Here is a 27,552-nt window from a genome sequence, read left to right as displayed (position 1 = left end):
TAGAGACATACAAAATGATCAGAGGATTAGATAGGGTGGACAGTTAGAGCCTTTTTCCTCAGATAGTGATGGCTACTACGAGGGGATATAGCTTTAAACTGAGAGCTGATATATAAAGGACTGATGTCAGAGGTAGATTCCTTACTCAGAGAGTAGTAAAGGCATGGAATGCCCTGCTTTCAACAGTAGTGGACTCGCCAACATTAAGGGCATTGGATAAACATATGGATGATATTGGAATAGTGCAGATTAGATGGGGTTAGATTCATTTTCGCAGGTCAGCGCAACATCGAGGGCCAAAGGGCCTGTACTGCGCTGTAATGTGCTATGTTCATGCCAGCAGGATTTTCCCATCCGGCTGCAGTGAATGGAGATTTGGCTGCCTGCTAAATTCTCCAATCACGTTGCAGTGGCGTGAATGGCAGATAAGATCGTGCCCCAGGCCTTTATCCAAATCCCATTTGAAAACTGTGATTGCATCACGCTCTCAGGCAGTGTATTCTAGATTACAACCATGTGCTGCATCGCATTTTAATCCATATCTGCATATGGCATATTTTGGAGGAAAATATAAATGCAAAGATTGGAGCAGGTTTGGATGCTTCTAAGTTTAGTTTTATTTATTAGTGTCGCAAGTAGGCTTAATTAACACAGCAATGGAGTTACTGTGAGAATCTCCTAGTCGCTACACCCTAACACCTGTTCGGGTACACTGAGGGAGAATTTAGTGTGGCTGAACCAGCACGTCTTTCAGACAAGGAGATAATGTGCAGACTCCGCACGGACAGTGACCCAAGCCGGGAATCGAACCCAGGTCCCTGGTGCTATGAGGCAGCTGTGCGAACCATTATGCCACTCACGTCACTGTGCTGCTTCTACACCATGGGGCGGTGAAGCAAAATATTTTTCACATCTACAGGGACTTTGTCCATTGCCAGACATTTTATTTGCTGTGGCAGTAAAGGGAGATTGCTGTTGTATTAAGCTGAAGGTTATTTCCAATGAATTGGTCAGCATGAATCTTGAATTTCACTGGTTGTTTTTCGGGCCACTAGATGGGGCATCTCACCACAAATATAAAAATAGTGTGGATCACCATGTAGAATTAATAACAAACACTACAGATTGTTTTTATGTAGTGCCTTCGGTACATTAAAATATCCCAAGTCGCTTCACAGGGTTGTTTTCCAAGGTTGATTGATATCAAGCCACAACAGGAGGTATTTGAACAGATGACCAAAAGATTGATTAAAAAAGTAGGTTTTATGGAATGTCCAAAAAGAGAAAGGAGAGGTAGAGAGTTAGAGAGGTTCAGGAAGGAAATATTAGACTATAGGATCATGTCAGGCAAAGGCACAGCCCCCATTGCCGGAGCGACTAAAATTCAAGATATTCAAGAGACCAGCATTAGAGGTCCCAGATATAGAATCATTGGACCACCTCAAAATTGTAGGGCTCAAAGAGATTAGAGAAGAAGGGAAGGATGAGTCCCCATGGACAGATTGGTAAAGAAAAACAATAATTTGATGATGATGTTTTGTATGTTGGGGATGTAGCCCCTTTAATGGAATAGGTCCTGTGACCCTGGGTGTCTGGAGAACTGCTGGGGACTGTCCCGGGAGGGCAATAGGAGTTGGAGTGTGCAGCAGGTGAGACCTGAAAGTAAATACCTGTGCTCCCCAGTATTTGTCTGTGGATTCAGTTTTTGGCATATACCCCAGTAGCCAAAATGTGATCAAGGTGCAAATAGGCAGTCTTAGTAATTTGACACTTATCTGGACAGAACATTATCTTGAAGTAAAATATGACACCAAGGTTGTGAACAGTCTGGTTCAACCTCAGATTGTCACTCAGGAGAAGGATGGAGTCAATAATCATGGAATGGAGTATTTTGCAAGGACTGAAGACAGTAGCTTTGTTTTTCCAAGTGTTTACTTGCAGGAAATTTCTGCTCATCCTTTACTGGAATCCAGACAGACAGTGAGACAGTTTAGGGAGCGTGAAGGGGTTGAAAGAGGTAACAGTGAGGTAATCCTAAGCTTTCGTGTAGAAACAGACATCTCGAGGTACATGTGCATAGCTCCCTGAAAGTTGGCACCCAGGTTGATAAGGTTGTTAAGAAGGCGTACGGTGTGTTAGCTTTTATTGGTAGAGGGATTGAATTTCGGAGCCGTGAGGTCATGTTACAACTGTACAAAACTCTGGTGCGGCCGCACTTGGAGTATTGCGTACAGTTCTGGTCGCCGCATTATAAGAAAGATGTGGAGGCATTGGAAAGGGTGCAGAGGAGGTTTACCAGGATGTTGCTTGGTATGGTGGGAAGGTCTTATGAGGAAAGGCTGAGGGACTTGAGGTTATTTTCATTGGAGAGAAGAAGGTTACGAGGTGACCTGATTGAGGCTTACAAGATGATCAAAGGATTGGATAGGGTGGACAGTGAGAGCCCTTTTCCTCGGATGGTGATGGCTAACACGAGGGGACATAGCTTTAAATTAAAGGGTGGTAATTCTAGGACGGATGTCAGAGGTAGGTTCTTTACTCAGAGGGTAGTAAGGTTGTGGAATGCCCTGCCTGCAGCAGTTGTGGACTCACCAACTTTAAGGGCATTCAAATGGTTAGTGGGTAGGCATATGGATAACATTGGAAGAGTTTAGGTTAGAGAGACATTAGATTGGTCCCACTGGTCGGCGCAACATCGAGGGCTGAAGGGCCTGTACTGCCCTGTAATGTTCTATGTTCTATGTCTTCAAATGATGTTGCTGAAAGACACTGGGGCCAATTTTCCCAAAAACACTGAATTGGTGGGAAAACTGTTCTAGCTCACAACTGTTTTCTCAGTGCAGCTTCGCACTCGAATCCCCCCACTCTTTGCAATGCAGGGGTCACAATCGGGAATCTTGTTAAAAAGTCTCGATAGGGCTGGCCAGCAAATGAGGAATCTGACAGATCGGGGCCACTGCACACGCGCAGAGTTCCAGAACTGTCAGACTCCGGGGGAATAGCACGATCGCAGCTCCCAGGACAATTCCCAAGACAGCCCTAACCCTCAGAATGCCCCAATGTCCAGCCCATCCCCAGCAGCTGTGATGATCTGCCCAACCCCCCTCACTCCAGCAGACCACACCACCCCCCCTCCACTGGAGGGCAGACCACCCTCCGTTCAGCCTGCCCTGATAGCTAGCCTCCCTCCAACCCAGATAGATCCCAATGCAGAGTGGCAGCGGGACCCCCACCAACCGCCCTGAGATCCTGCCCACAGTAGGCCCTGGCCCCTTGGCACTGCCTGATGCTCAATGGGCAATGCCAAGGTTCCCCCTGGGCATGGACACTTTGCCCTTTGGGCTGTGCCAGGGAGTAGAAGCCAGCACTGCCAGGGTGCCCAAGCCCAGGGGACACCCCCCCCATTGCCCGACCCCTAGGGGGGCCCCGATTGCCCCCCCTTTCATTCCTTGTTCCCCAAATGTGGGGAGCTACTCTAAACCCCAATGGCAGGAGAAACTGCTGGCTGGTTGGGAGATGCTATCAGGTCCAGCAAGTTCTGTGCCGGCCCTGATAATGGCATGCAAAATACATTTAAAATATATCTTTTAAAAACTCAAATGACTTATGTGTCTTCTTGTGGGTTTCCAGCGTGGTCTCAACTGCAACTGTTCTCTCGCTCTGGGAGAAACGCATGCGTTCCCGGTGTGTGCGCAAATCCCAGAAAAGGGCTGACACACTATTCTTCCAACCGGCCTTGTTGTGTGTTGCGATGAGAGAATTGGGCCCATCATGTGGATGAGAAGCAGGAGGCTAAGGATAGAAACCAGAAGTAACAGTGTTGGAATGAGAAGAGAAACCATTGCGGTTGATCCTCTGACCACACTTGGACAGTTAAGGATCAGACCAGTCTAATAGTAGGACTAGGGGGCACAGCCTCAAGATAAAGGGGGGGCGGTTTAGAACGGAGTTGAGGAGGAACTTCTTCACTCAAAGGGTGGTGAATCTCTGGAATTCTCTGCCTGTTGAAGTCGTGGAGGCTGCCTCACTAAATATATTTAAGACGCGGGTTGATAGGTTTTTGATAGGCAAGGGGATTAAGGGTTATGGGGAGAGGGCGGGAATGTGGAACTGAGACACGACAGATCAGCCATGATCTTATTGAATGGCGGGGCAGGCTCGAGGGGCTAGATGGCCTACTCCTGCTCTTATTTCTTATGTTCTTATGCAATCCCAATTGCTGGACAAAGTTGAAGAGGCTTTGGAGGTGGAGCATGTGGTCAACCTTGTCAAAGGCTGCAGATAGAGTGCGACGGATGGAGCAAGATGTCATAGTCAAATGGATTGTCATTTGTAACTTTGATAAGAGCTGTTCTGGTACTGTGGCAGAGATAAGAACTTGGTGTGTGTGCTTGCGCAGGTGAGGGGTGGATTCAAACGTAGACATCCTGGAAAGATTGGCATGGAAATTCTTGGCTTTGGCAAGGTAGTAAAGATTGGAGATGCACTGGTAATTTGCAAAGAAATGCGGGTTCAGGGCTTGGTTTCTTTAAGGTGAGCAGTGATGATTATGTGATTGAAGGAGAAGGAGATGGTACCTGAAGTGAGAGAAACATTAACGGTAACAGATGATCTGGGGACTAGAAAGGGAACCTATTTTAAATACGTTGTATGTTCACCATATGAGTAGCTTTGTTCACAGAATTTAAAATGTATTTTAAGTAGATATTAATGATTTATGTAGAATGAAATAACAAAGCTAACAAAAAATGTTCTCCTTCAGGTCACCAATGAACCTCCGAAGGGACTTCGTGCAAATATTAGACGAGCTTTCACAGAGATTGCACCCTCGTTTTTTGAGGAGAATGTCTTGGGTAGGAAGTGGAGGAAACTGATCTTTGGTATTTGTTTCTTCCATGCTGTGATTCAGGTAAGCTCAATTTAACTGACAAGAAGTTAATAGCATTAACCCCCAGGAATCAGTATTCCTAGTTCTGAACCTGTGAAAAACACTTTGGTTGCACTGCTCCTGTTCAGTTCTAGGCTGGTGATGGGGTGGGGAAGCAAACAATCAGTTCACTGTGTTTCACTTGATACCTGGAATACTATTGGGAACACATTAAAATATTTAGGAGGCTGTTCACTTGAACATAGACAGAGAGAAATAACATTTCGAGATCTGCAATCCACTGCAGGCACACTCTGGAGTAAGTATTGGGATATACCTGTTTGGGAAATCCAGTGCTTATGCAGCCAAAGCTTGTGGACTCAGTAAAGGTCTTGCAATTATTATAAAAAAGGAAGTTACATCTTTCTTCTGCCAATGACCACATACACTGATGCAAGTTGTCATTTGTCTTGTCACTCAGTCTGGCAGCTCTAAAAACCTCTCTGCTGTGCCCCTTACATTAGGGACCTAGAATTTCGCCAACAATAACCTTTCAGCATTGGAGGTTCTGTGCAGCATGCATCAGAGGTCTCAAATGTGAGCGTGCCTTAACAGTTGCATTAACTGACGATAATCTGTCAGCCTTCAACTAGTTTGAGGAAATTGGAAATTGTACTGGTAATCCAACTGGTCAAACTGTTAACTGTGGAAAATTGCCTCTCCGTACAATGTTGCTGATGTTTTCAAGATTTCATGGTGTTACACACTATTGAATCAAAAAGCAGTAACCAAGGAAGCAAAACACTCACAATGATCAAAAGCACTTGGTTTTCCACCTTTCCATTTTCTCAACAAATGTATAAGATTAAAGATGCACATGCTGTGCAAATATAACCAATGATATCACATGCCTAACAACTGTCTTTCAATAATTCTTTTTTTACCATCCAAATATGCCTTCAAAAACAAGATTATTTTACATTGAAGTTATTCAATTTAATACATATTGTTATGACCTGGATTAAACTTTGTGTCAGAATATGATTGAAAAATTGTATTGGTACTCTGTTAATAAAGTACCTGTCTTGTCTATAGTGTGAAATTATGATGTATTGCTTCAGGAAAGGAAGAAGTTTGGTCCATTGGGTTGGAACATTTGTTATGAGTTCAGTGATAGTGATCGAGAATGTGCCCTTCTCAATTTGAACCTTTACTGTCAAGGAGGAACTGTCCCATGGGATGCTCTAGTTTATATTACTGGTGAGTCCTCATAGTTTACAGCTGTTGTGTGAATATTAAAATCACCATTGTGCAAAGATTGAAATGTTTTTTACCATGTGCATAGAGTTATTAATTGTGCTTAACAGCAGAAATATAAACACAAAATGCTGTGAAACACAGCACACAGAACAGATAACTCCTGTGGCAGGAGGAACAGTTGTTGTTCTGTCATGGCAATGTTTTATGAACTGAACACAGGGGACTCAGGTAGAGGTGGCATGGTGGTTAGCACTGCTGCCTCACAGTGCCAGGGACCCGAGTTCAATTCAGGCCTTGGGTGACTGTGTGGAATTTACACATTCTCCCCATGTCTGCTTGTGTTTGCTCTGGGTGCTTCCACATTTCAAAGGTGTGCAGGTTAGTTTGATTGGCCATGCTAAATTGCCCCTTAGTGTCAGGGGGAGTAGCAGAGTGAACACATGGGGATAGGGCCTCAGTGGGATTGTTGTCAATGCAGGCTTGATGGGCCGAATGGCCTCCTTCTGCTCTGTGGTAATTCTAGGTCATGATTGTTTTATTCTTTCAGCACGCAGGGAGAGCACTACCTTAGAGAGACCTCTAAACCAGCACTCTGCCAAGTCACAGATTTCCATTATATTTATACACTTGTATATCACATACACAGAGCATTATTTAAATTCCACTTGTGTCGACATATAGTTTTACATTAATCAAATGTCTTTGTTTCAGCTACAGAACCCACTCAGCTAAGCACGATCTGTATTTTCCTTTATCTCACGGAGACTTATCCAAGGATTTCATAGCTCAATATTTAGAATGAAGTGGTGTAATCAGACAAAGTCAACATGGATTTACAAAGAATAAATCATGCCTGATGAATCTATTGTAATTCTTTGAGGCTGGAACTAGAGTTGACCAAGGAGAACCAGTGAATTTGGTTTATTTAGACTATCAGAAGGCTTTCAACAAGGTCTCGCTTAGCAGATTACTATGCGAAGTTAAAGCACTGGGATTGTGCGTGGTGTCATCAGATGGATTGAAAGCTAGTTAGCAGAAGCTAGAGTGGGCATAATTGGATATTTTTCCGATTGGCAGTCAGTGACTATTGGGGTACCACAGGGATCTGCGCTTGAAACCCAACTGTTCACATTATATATTAATGATCTGGAAGAGGGAACTAAATCTATTATCTCCAGATTTACAGATCACACAAAGTTGGATTGGTGGGTGAGCTGTGAGGAGGATGCACAGATGTTTCAGTGTGATTTGGACAGGCTGAGCGAATGAACTTGGGCATGCAGATGTAGTACAATATGGATAAATCTGATGTTATCTACTTTGGTAGCAAAAGTAAGAAAGCAGATTATTATTTGAATGGGTGTAAATTGAGAAAGATGGATACTAAGTGAGATCTTGATGTCCTTGTGCATTAGTTGTTGAAAGTAAGCATTTAGGTACAGCAAGCAGTAAAGATGGCAAATGGTATGTTGTTCTTCACAGCAAAAGGATTTGAATATAGGGATAGGGATGTTTTACTACAATTATACATTGCATTGGTGAGGCCACACCTGGAGTACTGTGCGCAGTTTTGGTGTCCTTATCTGAGTAAGGATGTCCTTGCTATAGAGAGAAAGCAGCAAAGGTTTTCCAGGCTAATTTCTGGGATGGCAGGTCTGTCATATGAGGAGAGAGTTAGGATTGTATTCATTGGAATTTAGTAGAAGGAGAAGGGAACTCATAGAAACTTTAAAAATTTCAACAGGGTTAGACAGGGTAGATTCAGAAGGAATATTGCCGATGTTTGGAGAGTCTAGAACTAGGGGTCATAGTTTGAGGGTAAGGGGTTAATCTTTTAGGACTGAGCTGAGGGGAAATTTCTTTACCCAGAGAGTGGGGAATACAATACCTGGAGATTGTAGTCATCTAAGGCTGGAGAGTAGTTGAGGCCAAAACATTATGTTTTTCCAAAAAGAAATTAGAGGGGTGATTCTCCCAAAAAACATTCTAAGAGTTGAACTTACAAAAAAACTAAAGTAAATCCTTTGGTTTTTTTCAGTAAGATTTCAAAATGAATCTCCCATAATCTGTGCACTGCAGAGTGCACTAGCGTGATTCACGGGAAAAGTCAGGGGGCCTATTCCTACTGGAGAGGCCGGCAGCATAGGACTGAGTGGGCCACTGCGCATGCACGGATCTGTCAGTGCTGAGATTGGTGCTTGCGCAGAAGCCCTGGAATGCTGGCCTCCTGATCGCTGGCCAGTCCTGAGACTCTTCATTGCTGACCTCCTGACTCCCCTATGGCCCAATTGCTGGTCCCACAAACATGTCTGACCAGCTTCAACTCCTTCCCTGCCCCTGGCCCACCTTGATCTCCATCCCTGACACTCACAGCCCTGATCTCCTGATCCCCATCCCCACAAGCAGTCCTGACCACCTCCACCTCCTCCTCCCCCCTCTCCTGCAGTCCCTTCCCTTTCCCCACCCTGATGCCTGGGCATTGGCACTTTGCCCCTTGGGCAGTGCTGGGGTTTCAGGCTGGCAGTATCAAGCTGGCAATGCCCAGAGGACATCCCTCTTACCTCTGACCCTCTAGGGGCCCTCAATGGCCCCCCTTCACTCCAGTGGGGTCGGGCTGCCAGCTCCCTGCGAGTGGAGAGCTATTGTAAATCCCGTTGGAGTGGAACATTCCTGGTGGCGTGGGGGGGAGAATCTAGGCAGGCCTACAGATGTCAGTCTTGGGCCCGTGAATCAAGTGTGAAATACATTAGAATGAGGGTTTGCATAAATTATGCAGCTCTGCGCCAATTTCTGGTGCGGAGCTGATGGTGCTGGAAACCCGGCTGCCTGCCACTCACGGAAGCTATGGCGCCCAGTGGGAATCCTGTGAGACAGCCTCCACTCGAGTCTCCCGGCCAGCGCAGCAAGCTAGGAGAATCACCCCCTAGATAAAGCTCTTGGGGCTAAAGGAATCAAGGGATACAAGGGGAAGGTGAGATCAGGATATTGAATTTGATGATCAGTTATGATCAAAATGAATGTCGGAGCCAGCTCAAAGGGCCATGTAGCCTACTTCTGCTTCTATTTTCTTTGTTTCTATGTTTCTTATTTTATCTGTTCTGACTCAATGCCTATCCTTCTGCTGATTCAGGCCCTCAAGCAACACCAGGTTTGTTAGGCAACTCATCCAATTGATATGGGACCCTAGGGCATAAAAATTCACTGGCGCAAAGTTTACTGTCCACACAAGCATTAAACCAATGGTGTTTTTATTCTAAGTCTGGATATTAGTTCGAATCCTTGTCAATAAATCAATTTTATTTTATTTCCCCTGTCAGTTCCATGGTGTGATGACTCTTCATCAGAATAGATTGAAGGGTTATGATGAGAGATCATCAACCTGAACAATTAGTTCTCTTTCTCTGTACAAAGGCATTATATGACTTACTGAGTGTGGTCCATCATTTTATGTTTCCATTTCAGACTTCCAGTATTCCAGCCACAACATTGGCATCTAACCAACAATGTGGCATATTGCTCATGTACGTCCTGTCCACAACAGGCAGAGCAAATCCAATCTGGCCAATTACCACCACCCAACCATCTGCAAAATGATGGAAAGTGTGATCAAAAGTATGATCAAGTGTTTCTTAGTCAGCAGTCAGCTGCTGGCCAATGAGTTTAGAGTCGGCCAAGGTGACTCAGCTCCAGAGCCTCAATATAGCCTTGGTCTAAACATGGACAAAGGTGCTGAGGTGAAAGTGACTGCTCTTGGCATCAAAGCAACATTTGATTGAATGTGGCATCAAGGAATCCAGCAAAATTTTAAGTTCATGGGATTCAAAAGGAAAGCTCTCCTGTGGTTGAAGTCATACCTGGCAAAAAGGAATATTGTGGTCACTGTTGGAGGCCACTCATCTCGACCCCAGCACTGTCGAAGTTCATTATGGTTGTATCCGAGATCTAGTCATCTTCAATTGCTTCGATATGTCTTTTCCTCTAACATAAGGTTAGTAGTAGAGATGTTTGCTGATGATTGAGTAATGTCCAGCACCATTCATAACTCCTGAAGTATAAGTAACATTTGTGCCATACTAGTACCAAGCAATGACAATCTCCAACAAGAGAGAATCTAACCATCTCCCTTGACTTTCAACAGTAAAACTATCACTGAATCTACAATTTCAACACTTCAAACAATCATTTTCACCATCAGTGGTACACTAAAGCAGCAGTGTATACCATTTCCAAGGTGAATTGCAGCAACTGTGTCTCCTGGTTCTAAATTCCCCTCCAAGGAGAACTGTTTTCGCAGCATCCATCATGTCATGTACCCTCAGATTTTGATATATTTCAGTAAGGTCACATGTTATTCTTCAAACTCCAATGAAGATAGGCCAAAGCTGCTCAAAGACGACACCTTCATCCCAGGAATCAACCTCTTATACATTCTATGAACTGTCTCCAATGCGAGTATATCCCTTAATTAAGGAGTCCAAAATCATATGCAATACTCTAAATGTGGTATCACCAAGGCTGTGTACAGTTGTAGTAAGAGTTCTCTACCTTTATACTGAATCCCCCTTGCAATGACGGTCATTATTGAATTGCCTTTCTAATTACTTGCTAAATCTGCATGCTAACTTTTTGTGATTCATATATGATGAAAGCAGTCTGAAGTCTCTCTCCATTTAAATAATATTCTACATTTCTGTTTTTCCTGCTAATGCTCACTCCATCTGCCAAACCAAGGGACTTAGGCTGGCACTGCCAAGGTGGCAATGCTGATGGGGCTGGGAGAATCACCCACACCATTTTTACTGGTTTCCTTTTATCCACGCCCATTTCTTACATCCTCAGAAATGCCAAGAAATCTAGAACACATAGTAATGGATGTTGATAGGGCACACTCAGATCAGACCATATTTTGAGCTTTATTTGGAGTGAATGCAAGATTGTCATAACATTTATTTGCTTTAATTACACTGTATAGGTGAGATCACCTATGGAGGTCGAGTTACAGATGCCTGGGACCAACGATGTCTACGTACCATCTTAAAGCGATTCTTCTCACCAGGAATCTTGGCAGATGGATATAAGTATTCAGCATCAGGCAAGTAATGATTCAGTACCAATGATGCAGATTCATCCTTTGTAGCAATTTTAACAAATATTTAAAAGTTTTGTTTTTAAACATTGAACCTGCTCCTTCAGCTTTTCTTTATCGTTGATTGATGTGTTGATGGGATCGCTGTCCAGAGAGCCAGCATTGACCTGATGTGGTGAATGGTCTCCTTGCCTATTGTTATGACTCAATGATCATGTGCCCAATGTATTATCATGTTGTGTATTTATGATATAATTAAAAATGCCGTGACCTAATCTTGAAAGTTTCTCTCTTGAGATTAGTAGCACTAAGGGTTTTTTTCTCATTTATTATTTAAATGTTGCTGATAGGGCCAGCATTTATTGTCCCAACTTGCCCTTGAGAAAGTAGTGGGAAGCCACCTTCTTGAACCAAGGCAGTATATCTACAGCACTGTTAGGAAGGTGATTCCAGGCTTTTGATCCAGCAAGCGTGAAAGAACAGTGATATATTTCCAAATCAGAAGTTTGGAAGGAAACTTGTAAATGGTGGTATTCCCATGCTTCTGCTGCTCTTGTCCTTTTAGATGGTGGATGCCATAGGTTTGGAATTTTTACCACTATAGAGGGTGACCACAGCCATGTTTGAAGCCCACCGGGTCTCACTGCTCGGTTCATAAGAGGAAAAGAAGGGACGGATTCTGGGTTCGCTCATTGACATTCTCCTGGGGCTGAAAGGTCCTTCTTCTCAAGGCCTCGTCCCCATCCAGGTTTTCCCTCCCCCCTGGCCTGTGCACCCTGACCCTGGGGGTGTTACGGTGGCATAGTGGTTAGCACTGCTCCCTCACAACTCCAGCGACCCGGATTTGATTCCCGGCTTGGGCCACAGTCTGGGTGGAGTTTGCAAGTTCTCCCTGTGTCTGCTCTGGTTTCCTTCCACACTCCCAAAAATGTGCAGGTTAGGTTGATCGGCCATGCTAAATTGCCCCTTAGTGTCCCAGGATGCGTAGGTTAGAGGGATTAGTGGGATAAATTTGTGGGGTGATAGGGGTAGGGCCTGGATGGGATTGTTGTCAGTGCAGACTCAATGGACCGAATGGCCTACTTCTGCACTGTAAGGTTTCTTTGACTCTAACCAACCTCACTCCATTCACTGGAGCCTCCTAATTTGGCCCTGCAGAAATCCCCCCACCCTCTAATTTACCCCCTTATCTGGCAGTGATGGCTACCCCCAGTGGAGCTGCAAAGACCAGAGATTTGAGTGGCTGGTCATTTGAGTGACTGGCAGTTCTCAAAATTGGACTTCCTCCGTAGATGGGGGTAAAATCCCTATCTGAGGCAATTAACGCTGTACATTGAATGGCAATGGGGAACCTGCCAGAGCAGCGGTAGGCTCATCGTCAACGTTTTTGCTGGGATAGAGGAATGCCAGTGCAAAGTAAAATCCTACCCAGTATCTATAGAATACTAGATGGAGTTTAATTTCATACCATTTCAACCAGGGTAGGAGAACCCACCATAAACATCCATTCTGACAATGCAGTGTGTTTAGCAATTAGAGTTGATTCTCTCACAATGTCACAAACTGTTTTCAGACCTTAATATGGCTGTTCAGTGATGGAATAGGATGCATTTAGAGTACCAAATCTTCATCTGTTTCTTCAGTCTTACCCATTTAAAACAACATATTATTCCATGCATCTCAATGTTTTCTACACAAGACATCATTGTCACAGGGCACATTTTGCTGTTTTAGCTTAATATCTGCCACTTTAACAATTGCTCAATTTGTCTGCTCGGGCAACCCTTAACAGGAGAGAGAAAGCACACAGAGAATCACAGAATTGTTCCAGCACAGAAGGAGCCCAATCGGCCATTGTGTGTCCTCTGGCTGTTCGAATGAACAGTTGACGTAATGCTATTACCCCCCCCTTTCAGATAGCAGTGTAATTCCCTCAATTAGATCTGCCTCTACCACAATCTCAGGGAGTGCCTTCCAGGTCTTAATCACTACTGCATGAAAGATTTTCTCCTCATGTTGCTTTTGCTTCTTTTGCTGAATACTTCAAACCTCTTTCCTCTTGTTCTCTACCTTAACACGAGTGGGAGCAGTTCCTCCCTGTCTACTTTTTCCAGGGCCCTCATATTTTTGAACGTCACTAACAAATCTTTTATCAGTGTTCTCTTCTCTAAAGAAAACAGTCCCAGCTTCTCCAATCCATCTTCATAACTGAAGTTCCTCATCCGTGGAACCATTCTTGTGAACCTCTTCTGCACTCTTTCCAAGGCTTTTCAAAAGTGTGGAGCCCAGAACTGGATACAGTACTTCAGCTGAGGAGGAGGAGAAACTCTCTTGCTTGCAAATTCTAATGTCAGATCAAGCCCAAGATGGGATGCAATGCCTCATCTTGTCAGCTTGGATCTTGTTTGTCCCTTTTATGGGAACCTTGAGTTGGATTCTGAATTTGTTTTTTGGAGCAAGCAAAGAATGGAATTGGGTTTGCCCAATCCACTCTGATCATTGGCTTTGCAGATTTAAGAATGGAGTGAAAAAAAGGTAGAAATCACAGAAATGAAACTATACATCAGTTTTCCTCTCCACAGTTGCTGTCTGACCTGCTGAGTTGTTCCAGCGTTGTCTGTTTTTGCAACAGATTTGCAGCATTGACCATAGTTAGCGTTAGAGGGCATTTCTTTGATGTGCATAATGTCTTATTTCATGATGTTTATAAATTATAATTGTGACTTGGTTATTGGGAAAAAGCAAGTGTTTAAACCTGTGCAATGTTCTGCATTTCAGGAATTTACTTCAGTCCTGAGGCAGACAGCTTGTTGGCATATAGAGAGTACATTGAAGGACTTCCCCTAATTGATGACCCAGAAATATTTGGGATGCATGAAAATGCTAATTTAGCTTTCCAGGTTTGTATTGAGTGCTTTGTGCTAATGAGATAATCTCAGCAATCTTTCCTAATGAAAAGTTCATGTTCTGTGAAATGATGATACATTCGTCAATGTGACACCATGCTGCCAAGTCAGAAGCCAATAATTCTAGCCACTATTGTACGTTGTCACTTTAATGAAGATTGAAGAATGATCTTTTTGCTGACACGATTGATGAAATCCTTCAGCAACTTCTTGGTCCATTATTTATTTTTGCACAACTTATTACAATATTGCTAACTGAGTGTTTGCATTATCCAAGCTGATAAGTGTCAGAGAGTTACTCGGCAGCATTTATTTCAGGTCTTATGGACAGATATAATCTCGAAAATCAAACACTGTAAGTAAATTATAATCGTTGGCAAAGACCACCAATCTTCTGAGATTTAAATATTTCAGCCTGTGGCTAATCAACAGAATATGATTAATAAATAATTATAATTTGGTTATATCATTGAACTTGGCACTTTTAAAGATGTTTAGCGTAAAGGCCAAATGGTACATGATATTAAAAATACGATTTGCTCTTGGTTACTGCACTTTTTTCTCCATCATTTATATCAAAGGGTGAAACTTATATCCAATTTAAGGCATAGAGATGCCTTTATACATTAAGTGTAGTTTGCAAGTGAAGAATTACAGAATCTCTACTGTGTAGAAAAGGCCATTTGGCTCATCAAGTCTGCACTGACCCTTGTAAAGATTAGCCATCCTAGGCCCAATACCTCACCCTAACCCTTTAACTCTGTGCATTGATCATGGTCAATCCATCTAACCTGCACATCTTGGACACTAAGGGGCAATTTTGCACGGCCAATCCATCTAACCTGTACATCTTTGAAAACTGTTAAGGAGTGGGTGCACCCACATAGTTCCTTCCATAGGAATTTTCTGATCAAAGTCGTATGGAACGAGAAAGGTGTTGAGCAGACATGCCTTTCCAGTGTGGTAGGAAATAATAAACTGATCAAAATTTCATTCTGCTTATCCGGTTCCTGACACTATAACACGCTAGAGAGTGTACGGGAGAGATTTATGGAAATGTTGCCAGGAGATTTTTGCCATGAGAAAGGATTAAATAGGTTGGGGACATTTGATTTGGAACAGATGAGGTTGAGGGGCAATTTAATTGAGATGCATGAAGTTATGAGGGATCTAGATTAGGTGGGCAGGAAGGCCTTGTTTGCATCAGTGGAAGTCATTAACTGAGTTGCATAGCTATAAAGTAATTGGTAGAAGGATTCGAGGTGAGGTGAGGAGACATTTTTCACTGCATGAAACAATGCTGGAAGAAGATACCCTCTTCACTTATAAAAAGCAATTGAATATGCTTATGAGGTGCTATAACCTATAGGTTAAATGTAAGGGGCAAGTGTCAGATGGGATAAAGGTTATTTACAAGTGTCATGGAATATTCACTCCATATATGAGGAAAGACCAAAGATACTGCAAAACCTTTGGAACTGCCACTGGGTGGGACGAAAGAAAACTGGACAAAATTAACAAAACCATTAACAGTGTAATGTGTGAAATCATGAGCAGTTAAAAGTCCAGTAAGACTCACTTTATTTACTGTTGTTGGTATCTTGATAAAGGCATGTGCATTTTGGACAAAAGAGCAGAGAATGGGAATGCAACTTAAACTTTGGATTGGAAAATGTGAGTTTACACAGATCTCTGAAAAAAGGTTGGGAGTCAGAAAATGTCATAAAAATCCTATCCTATGTTTTATATACAGAGGCACTGAATACAAAAGCAAGAAGATAATATTGTAACTGTACAAGATTAGTTCAGCTGTAGTTTGAGTGTTGTGTACAGATTTGGACAACCCATTCGGAATAAATAATTTGGAAAAGTTGCAGTATAGATTCACTAAGGTGTGACAATACTGTGCCATTAAGAAATGTATTTGAGCTCTGTTCTTGGGCAGGATCTGTTGTAACAGTTTTTTTTTAAGCACTCAGACCCATAGTGTCTACCAGATTCCCATATTGTTATTGCAGCAGCAGAATTGTTTCTAATGGCTAGAATGTTGGCTTTAATCTGAACTAATGCTGTTCTGCTGTTTTTCCCCCGGGATTTTGCAGAGTGGAGCTTCATTGGGATGATTGACAAGTATGTTTATGTGACGGGAAAGCTGGTTTATTCACAGAACATTCAAGCTTAGAGGTTGTTTTTGGAGTTGAGAGGGAAGTGTCTTTATTTTTCCCTTTCTGAAGTTGGAAAATGGGATCTGCCAGAAGATAAGTCTCTTTTTTGAAGATTTTGCTGTGTGATAATTGCTGCTTTGGAAGCTGCAGGTGGAAAGGTACCATTTCCTGTCTCTTGGATCCAGAGGCTAGGTTTGCTTCCCTGAAGTTTTGCTGTTTCACTGGAATAACCTCCCCTGAAAATTGCTGCCTGGTGTTCTGTCCAGAAGTTTTAAAAAACTGACAATCCAGCATCACTTGAGCACACATGTTTTTGTGCTAATTCTGGAGAAGAGTGTATTTCTATGGGGCATCACTTTACATTTGAACAACAGCTGTTAAGAAATATCCTGTGTCATGTTTAAGTCTTGTAATTGGTAAAAGTTATGCTAATTATTTTTGTTATACTCTGTGTTCTTAAATAAACTTTGATAAAAGCTTCCAAGTGGTTCATTTGAATCATATCTGGAGTGAAACAATTTATGCTCACTTGTGTCAAAATCAAATATAAAACTCAGGATCTAGGCTAACTTCACAAAATACCTTGGAGTTTACCCTGGCCTGTGTCTTAACAGAGGGACGAGAGGACTGGTATGATGCAATGTTTGAAAAAAAACTATTCATTAGAGAAAGGTTACAGAGATTTGACTGAAATGTGTAAAGTTTCAAAAGAATTTGCATGGATAAACGGTGAAGGATGATCATAAAAAGTGAAGGGGGTTAGAAAAGTCACTTCAGTCAATGGCTAATTAAAACATATATATTACTATAAACAACATTTGAAACTGAACCAACAATATTATTCAAGAAGGACTTAATTAAACAATTGAAAAGAAAAGAGAAAATGACAAAGAAAGCTAATAGAATTGGAATAAATGGTGGAGTTAGTTCTGGGATAGGACATTAAACAGCCCCATTTAGTGGTGAAATTTCTGATTATGTAATGTTGCGTAGTTCATGCTGGCTGCTTTCAAACTTACTTTATGATAAGGATACAATACAGTTTGAACTTCCTGTGCCAATGTGGTGACTGATTAGTGTCATCTTGTGACTTTTTTTTCTGGAAATAAAGCTCTTTTCTGAATGTAAGTATTCTGAAATCACATGCACAGTGATCATTTGCTACTCTTCTTGTTACAGCGGAAGGAAACCAGCAACATGATCCTGACAGTTCTTGAAGTACAGCCCAATATTATGGCACGTGGAACTGGCAAAAGCAGCGATGAAATTGTTCAGGAATTAGCAGATTCCATACTATCAAAAATTCCAAGTAAGCGTATTGATATTTGGCCAGAAACTGATGTATCAGCCGTAGGGTGCGATTTGTTTCTCTGAAACTGTCAGCTGACTCCCTGGGCGGGACTTTCCAGCTATGCTCACCCCCAAAGCTGGAAAATCCCACCTGAGGTCAACATACCTTTGCATGCTCCATGTCCAGCCCGTGCCAATTCCCGTGGTGGGTGGGGTGGAAAAATTCCACTTCCTGACTTTCAAAGGTGGTTTCAAATGAACTTGATGTCTTTGAGTTCTGTAAATAACTTGATGATTTTTCATTCAGAATCATTTCAAAATCACCTATGATGGAATCTATGAAGTAACTAGATGAAATGAAATGCATGACAAAACATTGTATTTACATTCTGGTGGATGTAAAATAAACTAATTTCCACCACAATATTCTCTCAAATGTTTGTGGGAGAAATGCTACATAGTAAACAGTAATTTCTATAAAATTCTAACTATTCTCTGGCTCAATTAGAATTTTCTAACATTATTTTAATACAGTATCAAATTATGAAAAGGGATTTTTGCACTCGTTTTATTGCTCATTCTTGTTTTCAAATCCCTCCCCTACCTCGCTCCTCCATATTCTGTAACCTCCTCCAACCATACAGTCCTCAGAGATAAATGCATTTCTCCAATTCTGCACAATCCCAATTGCCTTTTTTCTGCTCCAGCGTCGATGACTGTGCCTTCAGCCACCTAGTTAGGAAATCCCTTCCTAACTCTGTCTTTCAATGTTTCTCTCTTTTAAGACCCTCCTTGAGATCTACCTCTTTGACCAAATCTTGTCCAACTAATATTTCTTTATATGGCCCAGTGTCAAATTCCAGTAGCATGGAAATATAAGAAGGCCATTTAGCCTCCTGTGCCTGTTCTGCTATTGAATTTTATTATGATTGATCTGTGATCTAACTCCAAAAATCTGACATGATCCCGTTTCTCTTAATACCTTTGCTTAACAGAAACTTTTTAATCTCGGATTTAATACTAACAACTGATCTACAGCCAAGAGAATTCCAAACTCCTTTCATCCTTGTGTTCCTTAATTTCACTCCAAAAAGGTGTGGTTCTAAATTTTATGCTTTGTCCCTTATTCCTCGACTCTCAAATTAGTTCATATTTGCCTGTCCTATCTATTTCCCTTTATATCTTGGAAATGACGCATGTGCGCATATGCATGTACGCACATGGGTACATGTGCGCTGCCGCCCACATGTGCACACATGCATGCACACACACAGCACACGCGCATACACACATATACATACACACACACACACACACACCACACACACTTTTGAACATGTTGTTTGAGGTTTTCACTTAATCAGTAGAGGTAACACTGCTGCATTACGTTGTTCCATGTATACCATTGTCTAATCAGAAAGCAGCAGTATGATCATATGTACTTTCACACTTGTACTTGCACATATGTTTAGCTCAGTTGGCTAGACAGCTGGTTAATGATGCAGAGCGATGCCATCAGCGCAGGTTCAATTCCTGTAATAGCCGAGGTAATTCATGAAAGTCCTACCTTCTCAACCTAGATCCTTGCCTGAGGTGTGGTGACCCTCGGGTTAAATCACCACCAGTCAGAACCTAGAGTCATCTGGTCTATGGCAACTTTACCTTCATTTGCGCAAATACACTATTCTCTTAGCATAGCCCAGAAAGTACATTTGAATGGTTGAATGGCTGGATATTTCCTGTAGTTTGCTTCACATTGGTTGTAGTTATACTCAATGGCTAAAAAGTGAAAGCATTATGATGCAACCTCGTCCAGTTTGCCTCACATCACTTGCCAGATAAGGTGTTCCATGAGTTCAGCAACTTCACTTTCAGGTTATATTATGAGTTTGTATGATGCAATATGGAAACACACTGGGCATATTTTTAATAGTGTAAGGGGATGAGAATGAATCAGGTACCTCATTTTGCATCACTCCCAATTTTTATTTTCCGTTTACTTCATATTCTCCCATTATGCATAGCAACTCCTCATCAGACTCATCAAATAATTGTTTCCAAAATTGTTTTCAGTCCTGATTATAGCCTGGGGTGTATTCATATCCTCAGTAAGCTACCTTCCCAATGGACTCAACTGAAAAAATTCTGGTACATTGTGAGCTAAATAGGTTTTTTTATATTAATTGGCGGATTTGCCCATAACTTGCACCTCAATTTCTTTTGTTAAGAAGTAACAGCTCATTTAATGACTAAAATTGTAGTAATTTTGAGTAAGGCATATAGCTTTTTTGTAATTGCATACTTAAAATTAATTTTGAAAGTCATGGATTAGTTTTCAAATGGTGATCTGCTCCTGTGGTTTAATGTATCCACTGATTTTACGTGTAATGACAATTGATTTGAAGTAATTTATATACTTCTTTGCTTTGGCTCACAGGGCCAAAGCAAAAAGGGTGAGGCAAGGTAAGTTTATAAGTTTATTACTTTTTTCTCTGTATTTCTAAAAAGGGCAAGTATGAGTGTGAGGCCAGTATGTTGTTGCCGACGCAATATGTGGGATGTCTTTGAGGCTCCTGGTCTCCCAGACATCCATACCTGTGCTCGGTGTGTGGAGCTGCAGCCCCTACGGGACCTGGTAAAGGAACTGGAAATGCGGCTTGAGGACTTTTGTCTCATTAGAGAGAATGAGGAGATAATTGATAGGAGCAATTGGCAAGTGGTCACACCAGGGCAACGGGAAGAAGGCACATGGGTAACTATTAGGAAGGGGAAACCTCAGGTGATGGAGAGCACGCCGGTGGATGTCCCCCTTCAAAATAAGTACTCCTGCCTGAGTACTACTGGGGGGGACAGCTCATCTGGAGGAGGAAGCAGTGGCCAGCTCTCTGGAGCTGAGCCAGTACTTCAAAAAACTAAGAAAGAGAGCAGCAAGGCAGTACTAATAGGGGACTCCATAGTGAGGGGATCAGACAGGTGTTTTTGTGGACGTAGACGGGAGTCGCGGATGGTGGTTTGTCTCCCTGGAGCTGGGATCCAGGATGTCTCTGGACGCGTCCCAGACATCCTGAAACAGGAGGGTGAGGATCCGCAGGTTGTGGTTCATATAGGTACTGCTGACATAGGCAGGAAGAGGGAAGCAGTCATGAAAAGGGACTATAGGGAACTCGGTAGGCAGCTGAGAAAGAGGAATGCGAAGGTCGTAATCTCAGGATTGCTGCCTGCGCCGCGGGAGAATGAGAGCAGGAAAGGAATGAGGTGGAGGGTGAATACATGGCTGAGGGACTGGAGCAGGGGGCAGGGATTCCGGTTCCTGGATCGTTGGGACCTCTTTAGGGACAGGTGTGACCTGTACAGTAAAGACAGGTGGCACTTGAATCCCAGGGGGACCAATAGCTTGGCGGGAAGACTGGCTAGGGCTACTGGGGGGACTTTAAACTAGAAAGGTTGGGGGGAGGGAATAGTGATGAGGAGACTGAGACCGAGAAGGTTAGCTCCCGGGTAGGGAAGGACTGTAGACAGTATGAGAGGGAGGTTAGACGGGTGGTGGAGAAGAGAAATGTCCAGACTGAGGGGCTGAGGTGTGTCTATTTTAACGCCAGGAGTGTAGTAAATAAGGTAGATGAGCTTAGGGCGTGGATTGCTGCTTGGGAATGTGATGTGGTGGCCATTACAGAGACTTGGATATCTCAGGGACAGGACTGGGTAGGATGTATGAGCATTTGGAGCGTTGCGATCTGATTAGGGATACGCAACATGGCTTTGTTAGAGGGAGGTCTTGCCTTACGAATCTGGTGGAATTCTTTGAGGAGGTGACAAAAACGGTTGACGATGGGAGAGCCGTTGATGTCATCTATATGGATTTCAGTAAGGCGTTTGACAAAGTCCCTCATGGTAGGCTGGTAGAAAAGGTTAAGGCGCATGGGATACGAGGTCAGGTAGCTAGGTGGATTGAGAACTGGCTGGGCAATAGGAGACAGAGGGTAGTTGTGGAGGGGACCTTTTCGGGCTGGAGGCCAGTGACCAGTGGTGTGCCGCAGGGCTCAGTACTGGGACCTCTCCTCTTTGTAGTATACATAAATGACTTGGAAGAGAGCGTAGGTGGTGTGATCAGCAAGTTTGCAGATGACACCAAGATGGCAGAGTTGGCGGGTACTGAAGTGGAATGTCAGGTGATACAACAGGATATAGATAGGTTGGTGCATTGGGCAGATAGGTGGCAGATGGAATTTAATCCTGACAAATGCGAGGTGATGCATTTTGGAAGGAATAATGCAGAGAGGAGCTATGTGATAAAAGGTAGACCGATTAGGAGTATAGACATACAGAGGGACCTGGGAGTGCAGGTTCACAAATCCATAAAGGTTGCGACACAAGTGGAGAAGGTTGTTAGGAAGGCTTATGGAATGCTAGCCTTTATAGGTAGGGGTATAGAGTATAAAAGCTGCCGTCTAATGCTTCAGTTGTATAGAACGTTGGTTAGACCGCATTTGGAGTACTGCGTCCAGTTCTGGTCACCTTACTACTGGAAGGACGTGGAGGCTCTGGAGAGGGTTCAGAGGAGGTTTACCAGGATGTTGCCTGGCATGGAGGGGCTGGGGTACGAGGAAAGGTTGGAGAAACTGGGACTTTTCTCCTTAGAAAGACGGAGGCTGAGGGGGGACATGATAGAGGTATATGAGATACTGAAGGGAATAGATAGAGTCAATAGTGAGAGACTGCTCCCTAGACTGGGTACAAATACGAGAGGTCATGATTTAAGGGTGAGGGGGGAGAGGTATAATTTGGATGTGAGAGGAAGGTTCTTTACGCAGAGAGTTGAGGGGGTATGGAACGCGCTACCGAGGAGGGTGGTGGAGGCAGGAACGTTGGACTCGTTTAAGGTTCAATTAGACAGACATGAGTGAAACAAGGATGGAGGGTTATAGTAGGGGCTATTAAATAAGGTCAGAACCTCGGGAGACACCGGAAATGCAGACTTGTAAGTTAACGTTTTTGTCTTTTTATTCCGCAGGTGGAGGTCCACCTCGTTGTCAAACGAGGGGCATGCACACGGTGGGTCGTGCGTGGGCTGCTCTTGGAGGTTCCGGGAGCGGCCTAGCACTTCGTGTTGGTGTGTGTGCTTGATCGTGGACCGGTAGACGGGCGCCGCAACAGCTCGGTGACTAGCACTGCTGGCTGTGCAGATACATGGATTTGGGCCTGTGTCTGTGGGAGTTTGTGCATTCTCCCTGTGGTTGCGTGGGTTTCCTCCGGGCGCTCCGGTTTCCTCCCACACCCCAAAGATGTGCTCTTAGGCTGATTGGTTTACTAAATTGACACTATTCTCCCCTGAATCTGGCTAAGTTAGGGGTTCCATTCGTAGACACGCAGGGTAGAATAGGTGTAGGGTGATGCGGCGGCGCGGGCTCGTTGGGCCGAAGGGCCTGTTTCCCGTGCTGGGTTGTTCTTTTGTTCTTTGTTCAGGTGCCAGGATTCAGATGCTTCAGGAAGGACAGGGTTGGGGGCAAAAGAGGTGGTGGAGTGGCACTGTTGATCAGGGACAGTGTCATGGCTGCAGAGAAGGAGGATGCCGTGGAGGGACTGTCCACAGAGTCGTTGTGGGTGGAAGTTAGGAACAGCAAAGGGTCGATAACTTTGCTGGGTGTTTTCTATAGGCTGCCCAATAGTGACAGGGAAGTTGAGGTGCAGATAGGGAAACAGATCATAGAGAGATGTAGTAGTAACAGTGTTGTCGTGGTGGGAGACTTTAATTTCCCAAACATCGACTGGAATATCCCAAGGGTAAGGGGTTTGGACGGGGAGGAGTTTGTTAAGTGTGTTCAGGAGGGTTTCCTGACACAGTACGTGGATAAGCCTACGAGAGGAGAGGCCGTACTTGACCTGGTGCTGGCTAATGAACCAGGACAAGTGTCGGATCTGTCGGTAGGAAAGCATCTTGGGGATGGAGGTCATAATTCTATCTCCTTCACGATAGCATTGGAAAGAGGTAGGATCAGGCAGGCTGGGAAGGTGTTTGTCTGGAGTAAGGGGAAATATGAAGACATCAGGCAGATAACTGGACGGATAAACTGGAAGGAGGCATTCTTGGGGAAAAGTACAGAAGGAAGGTGGCGGATATTCAAGGAATGTTTGACTGGAGCTCTGCACAATAACGTTCCGATGAGACAAGGAGGTTTTGGTAGGGCGCGGGAACCGTGGTGCACGAAGGTTGTGGTGAACCTAGTCAGGAAGAAAGGAAAGGTGTATAAGAGGTTCAGAGAGCTAGGAGATGTTAAGGATCTAGAGGAGTATAAGGCTTGTAGACAGAAGTTGAAAAGGAAATTAGGAGAGCCAGAAGGGGTCATGAGAAGGCCTTGGCAGGTAAGATTAAGGAGAATCCCAAGGCCTTCTACAAATACATGAAAAGTAAAAGGATGAGAAGAGAAGGGATAGGACCTATAAAAGGTGAAGGGGGAAAAGTCTGTGTGGAACCGGAAGAAATGGCAGAGGTGCTTAATGAGTACTTTGCCTCGGTATTCACGGTGGAAAGTGATCTGGGACATTGTACTACAGGTTTGCGGCAGTCTGAAAAAATTGAATATGTGGATGTTAAGGAAGAGGATGTGTTAGAACTTTTAAACTCTATCAAGGTAGACAAGTCGCCGGGACCGGATGGGATGTACCCCAGGTTACTGTGGGAGGTGAGGGAAGTGATTGCAGAGCCCCTGGCAATGATCTTTGCGTCGTCGATGGAGATGGAAGAGGTTCCGGAGGATTGGAGGATTGCGGATGTGGTTCCTATTTTCAAGAAAGGGAACTGGGATAGCCTGGGAAATTATCGACCGGTGAGTCTGACCTCAGTGGTTGGTAAGTTGATGGAGAGGCTTCTGAGGGATAAGATTTATGAGCATTTGGAGAAGTTTAGAATGATCAGAAATAGTCAACATGGTTTTGTCAAGGGCAGATCGTGCCTTATGAGCCTAGTTGAGTTCTTTGAGAATGTGACTGAGCACATTGACGAAGGAAGAGCGGTAGACGTGGTTTACATGGACTTCAGCAAGGCGCTTGATAAGGTCCCCCATGCAAGACTTCTTGAGAAGGTGAGAGGGCATGGGATCCAGGGGGCTTTGGCCTTGTGGATCCAGAACTGGCTTGCCTGCAGAAGGCAGAGAGTGGTTGTGGATGGGTCTTTTTCTGCATGGAGGTTGGTCACCAGTGGAGTGCCCCAGGGATCTGTTCTAGGACCCTTGCTGTTTGCCATTTTCATAAATGACCTGGATGAGGAAGTGGAGGGATGGGTTCGTAAGTTTGCAGACGATATGAAGGTTGGTGGTGTTGTGGATGGTCTGGAGGGATGTCAGAAGTTGCAGCGGGACACAGATAGGATGCAAGACTGGGCGGAGAAGTGGCTGATGGACTTCAACGCAGATAAATGTGTAGTGGTCCATTTTGGCAGGACAATGGGATGAAGGAATACAATATCAAGGGTAGGAGTCTTAGCTGTGTTGAAGAGCAGAAGGATCTTGGGGTCCGAGTCCATAGGACTCTTAAATTGGCCTCGCAGGTGGAGGATGTGGTCAAGAAGGCGTATGGTGTACTGGCCTTCATTAATCGAGGGATTGAGCTTAGGAGTCAGGAGTAATGCTGCAACTTTATAAGACCCTTGTCAGACCCCACTTGGAGTACTGTGCGCAGTTCTGGTCACCTCACTATAGGAAGGACGTGGAAGCTATTGAGAGGGTGCAGAGGAGATTTACAAGGATGTTGCCTGGATTGGGAGGCATGCCTTATGAGGACAGGCTGAGGGAGCCAGGACTCTTCTCCCTGGAGGGACGAAGGTTGAGAGGCAACCTGATAGAGGTTTATAAGATGTTGAGAGGAATAGATAGGGTGGATTCTCAGAGGCTATTTCCCCAGGCTGAAATGGTCGCTACGAGAGGACACAGATTTAAGGTGCAGGGAAGCAAGTACAGAGGAGATGTTAGGGGTAAGTTTTTCACTCAGAGGGTGATGAGTGAATGGAATCGGCTGCCGTCAGTGGTGGTGGAGGCGAACTTGCTGGGGTCTTTTAAAGACTTCTGGATGAGTATATGGGATCTAATGGGATTGGGGGTTATAGATAGGTCTATGGCTTAGTAGGTATAGAAGTGATCGGCGCAACTAGTGGGCCGAAGGGCCTGTTTGTGCTGTAGTGTTCTATGTTCTTTAAATTAATCTTGATTTAATGAAATCTTTTCATCTTGCTGAATGAATGTGTGACAGCTCAAACTGACAGGAGGTATCTAATGTTTGTTCCGCATTATCATTAATTGCTAGTTCATGAAATCCTTGTGGCAATTAGTTGATTTCAATCATATGTGAAAACTAGGCAGCACGGTGGCACAAGAGTGGCATGGTGGTACAGTGGTCAGCACTGTTGCCTCACAGCACCAGGGACCAAGCTTCAATTCCCTGCCTCGGATCACTGTCTGTGTGGAGTTTGCACATTCTCCCCGTATTTGCGTGGCTTTCCTCCGGGTGCTCTGGTTTCCTCTCTCAGCCCAAAGATGTGCTGGTTAGGTTGATTGGCCATGCTAAATTGGCCCTAGTATTAGGAGGACTAGCAGGGTAAATATGTGGGGTTACAGGAATAGACCAGGGTGGGATTGTCATTGGTGCAGACTTGATGGGCCGAATAACCTCCTTCTGCACTGTAGGGATTCTATGAATATGATTTACAGCTTAGCTCCCTCCTATTTTTAATTAACATAGGGCCTCCTGATGATGACATTTGAAAACACAGTGTTGCTTTCCATATCTACACTGATGACACCCAACGCTAATTGACCAATACTTTTCTCAACCCTCCACTATCTCTCAGTTGTCTGACTGCTTGTCTGATATCTGGTGCTGGTGGAACAGAAATTTCCTCCCACTAAAATTGGAAAAATCAAAACCTTTGGTTTTGGTTCTCATCAATAACTTTGTTCCATAGCCACTGATTTCCATCCCTCTCCCTGGTAACTGTCTGAGACTCCTTTACCAACACCTTCTAAACTTGTGACCTCCGCCACCTGGAAAAACAAGGGCAACAAACATGTGGGAATATCACTACTTGCAAGAATTCCCTCCAGTTCAGACACCATCCTGAATTGGAATTATATCTCTGTCCCTTCACTGTTGCTAAGTCGAAATCCAAATTGTGGCCCCAACAACCACTCAGACTGATTTCACACCATCAATTTGGAACACCCAGGTCAAATTAATGCCCCTCTCCTAATCACGCTCAGCTGGACATGTGGTTCTGCAAATTGAATGAATTACCGTTTATATAACCTCTGTGCAGATGAGGGGGTCCTGAACAACCCTACTTATCTGCCTTTGAGGGTGCTCGGCCATCCCTTTCACTTGTGGCCTCAGCAATGGCTACCATTAGCAGTGACGCTGCTTAGGCTGTCTAACTGCCAGCCTCCTCATTCAGCCAGAAACTCGTGGGGGTAGGATATCGTCTTTCGTTGGATGACAGTACTGGTGGCAACCATTTAATCAGCCATTAGCAGCAAAATGCTGCCCTGAGTCCAACGCCTGCCAAAACAAGGTCACCTCCCATTTTTAGCCCTGGTGGTGGAGTATCTGCTCTCTCGCTATAATCTGACCCATTCCTTTTCTCTTCCTTTCCACTTCTTGTGTGGAAATTTCTGGAATGGTATAACGGTGCAGAGGGATCTCGGGGTCCTTGTGCATGAGTCGCAAAAACCCAGCTTGCAGGTGCAGCAGGTGGTCAGGAAGGCGAATGGGATGCTGGCCTTCATAGCGAGGGGGATTGAATATAAAAGTAGAGAGGTCTTGCTGCAGCTGTATAGGGCATTGGTGAGGCCGCAGCTGGAGTACTGTGTGCAGTTTTGGGCGCCGCACCTGCGCAAGGATATTTTGGCCCTGGAGGGAGTGCAGAGGAGGTTTACTAGGCTGATACCGGAGTTGAGGGGGTTGAGCTATGAGGAGAGGCTGAATAAACTAGGC

At 44.0% G+C, this 27,552-nt stretch overlaps 1 protein-coding gene across 1 annotated transcript in view; it reads left to right on the top strand.

The window, feature by feature from the left end:
• dnah6 (dynein, axonemal, heavy chain 6) overlaps nt 1-27,552 on the top strand; it is a 300,004-nt gene that overhangs the window by 238,877 nt on the left and 33,575 nt on the right. Inside the window, exons 67-71 of the mRNA XM_080188484.1 lie at nt 4,763-4,909; nt 5,989-6,127; nt 11,100-11,219; nt 13,992-14,113; nt 17,464-17,593. Of these exons, the coding sequence (XP_080044610.1) occupies nt 4,763-4,909; nt 5,989-6,127; nt 11,100-11,219; nt 13,992-14,113; nt 17,464-17,593 (658 nt within the window). The remainder of the gene's footprint in view (nt 1-4,762; nt 4,910-5,988; nt 6,128-11,099; nt 11,220-13,991; nt 14,114-17,463; nt 17,594-27,552) is intronic.

The sequence above is a fragment of the Carcharhinus amblyrhynchos genome, chromosome 5 (assembly GCF_965287045.1).
Source record: "Carcharhinus amblyrhynchos chromosome 5, sCarAmb.v2.hapA, whole genome shotgun sequence".
Taxonomy (NCBI): Eukaryota; Metazoa; Chordata; class Chondrichthyes; order Carcharhiniformes; family Carcharhinidae; genus Carcharhinus; species Carcharhinus amblyrhynchos.
The sequence above is the reverse complement of the archived record's forward strand: the minus strand, read 5'-3'. Positions and strand labels throughout refer to the sequence as shown.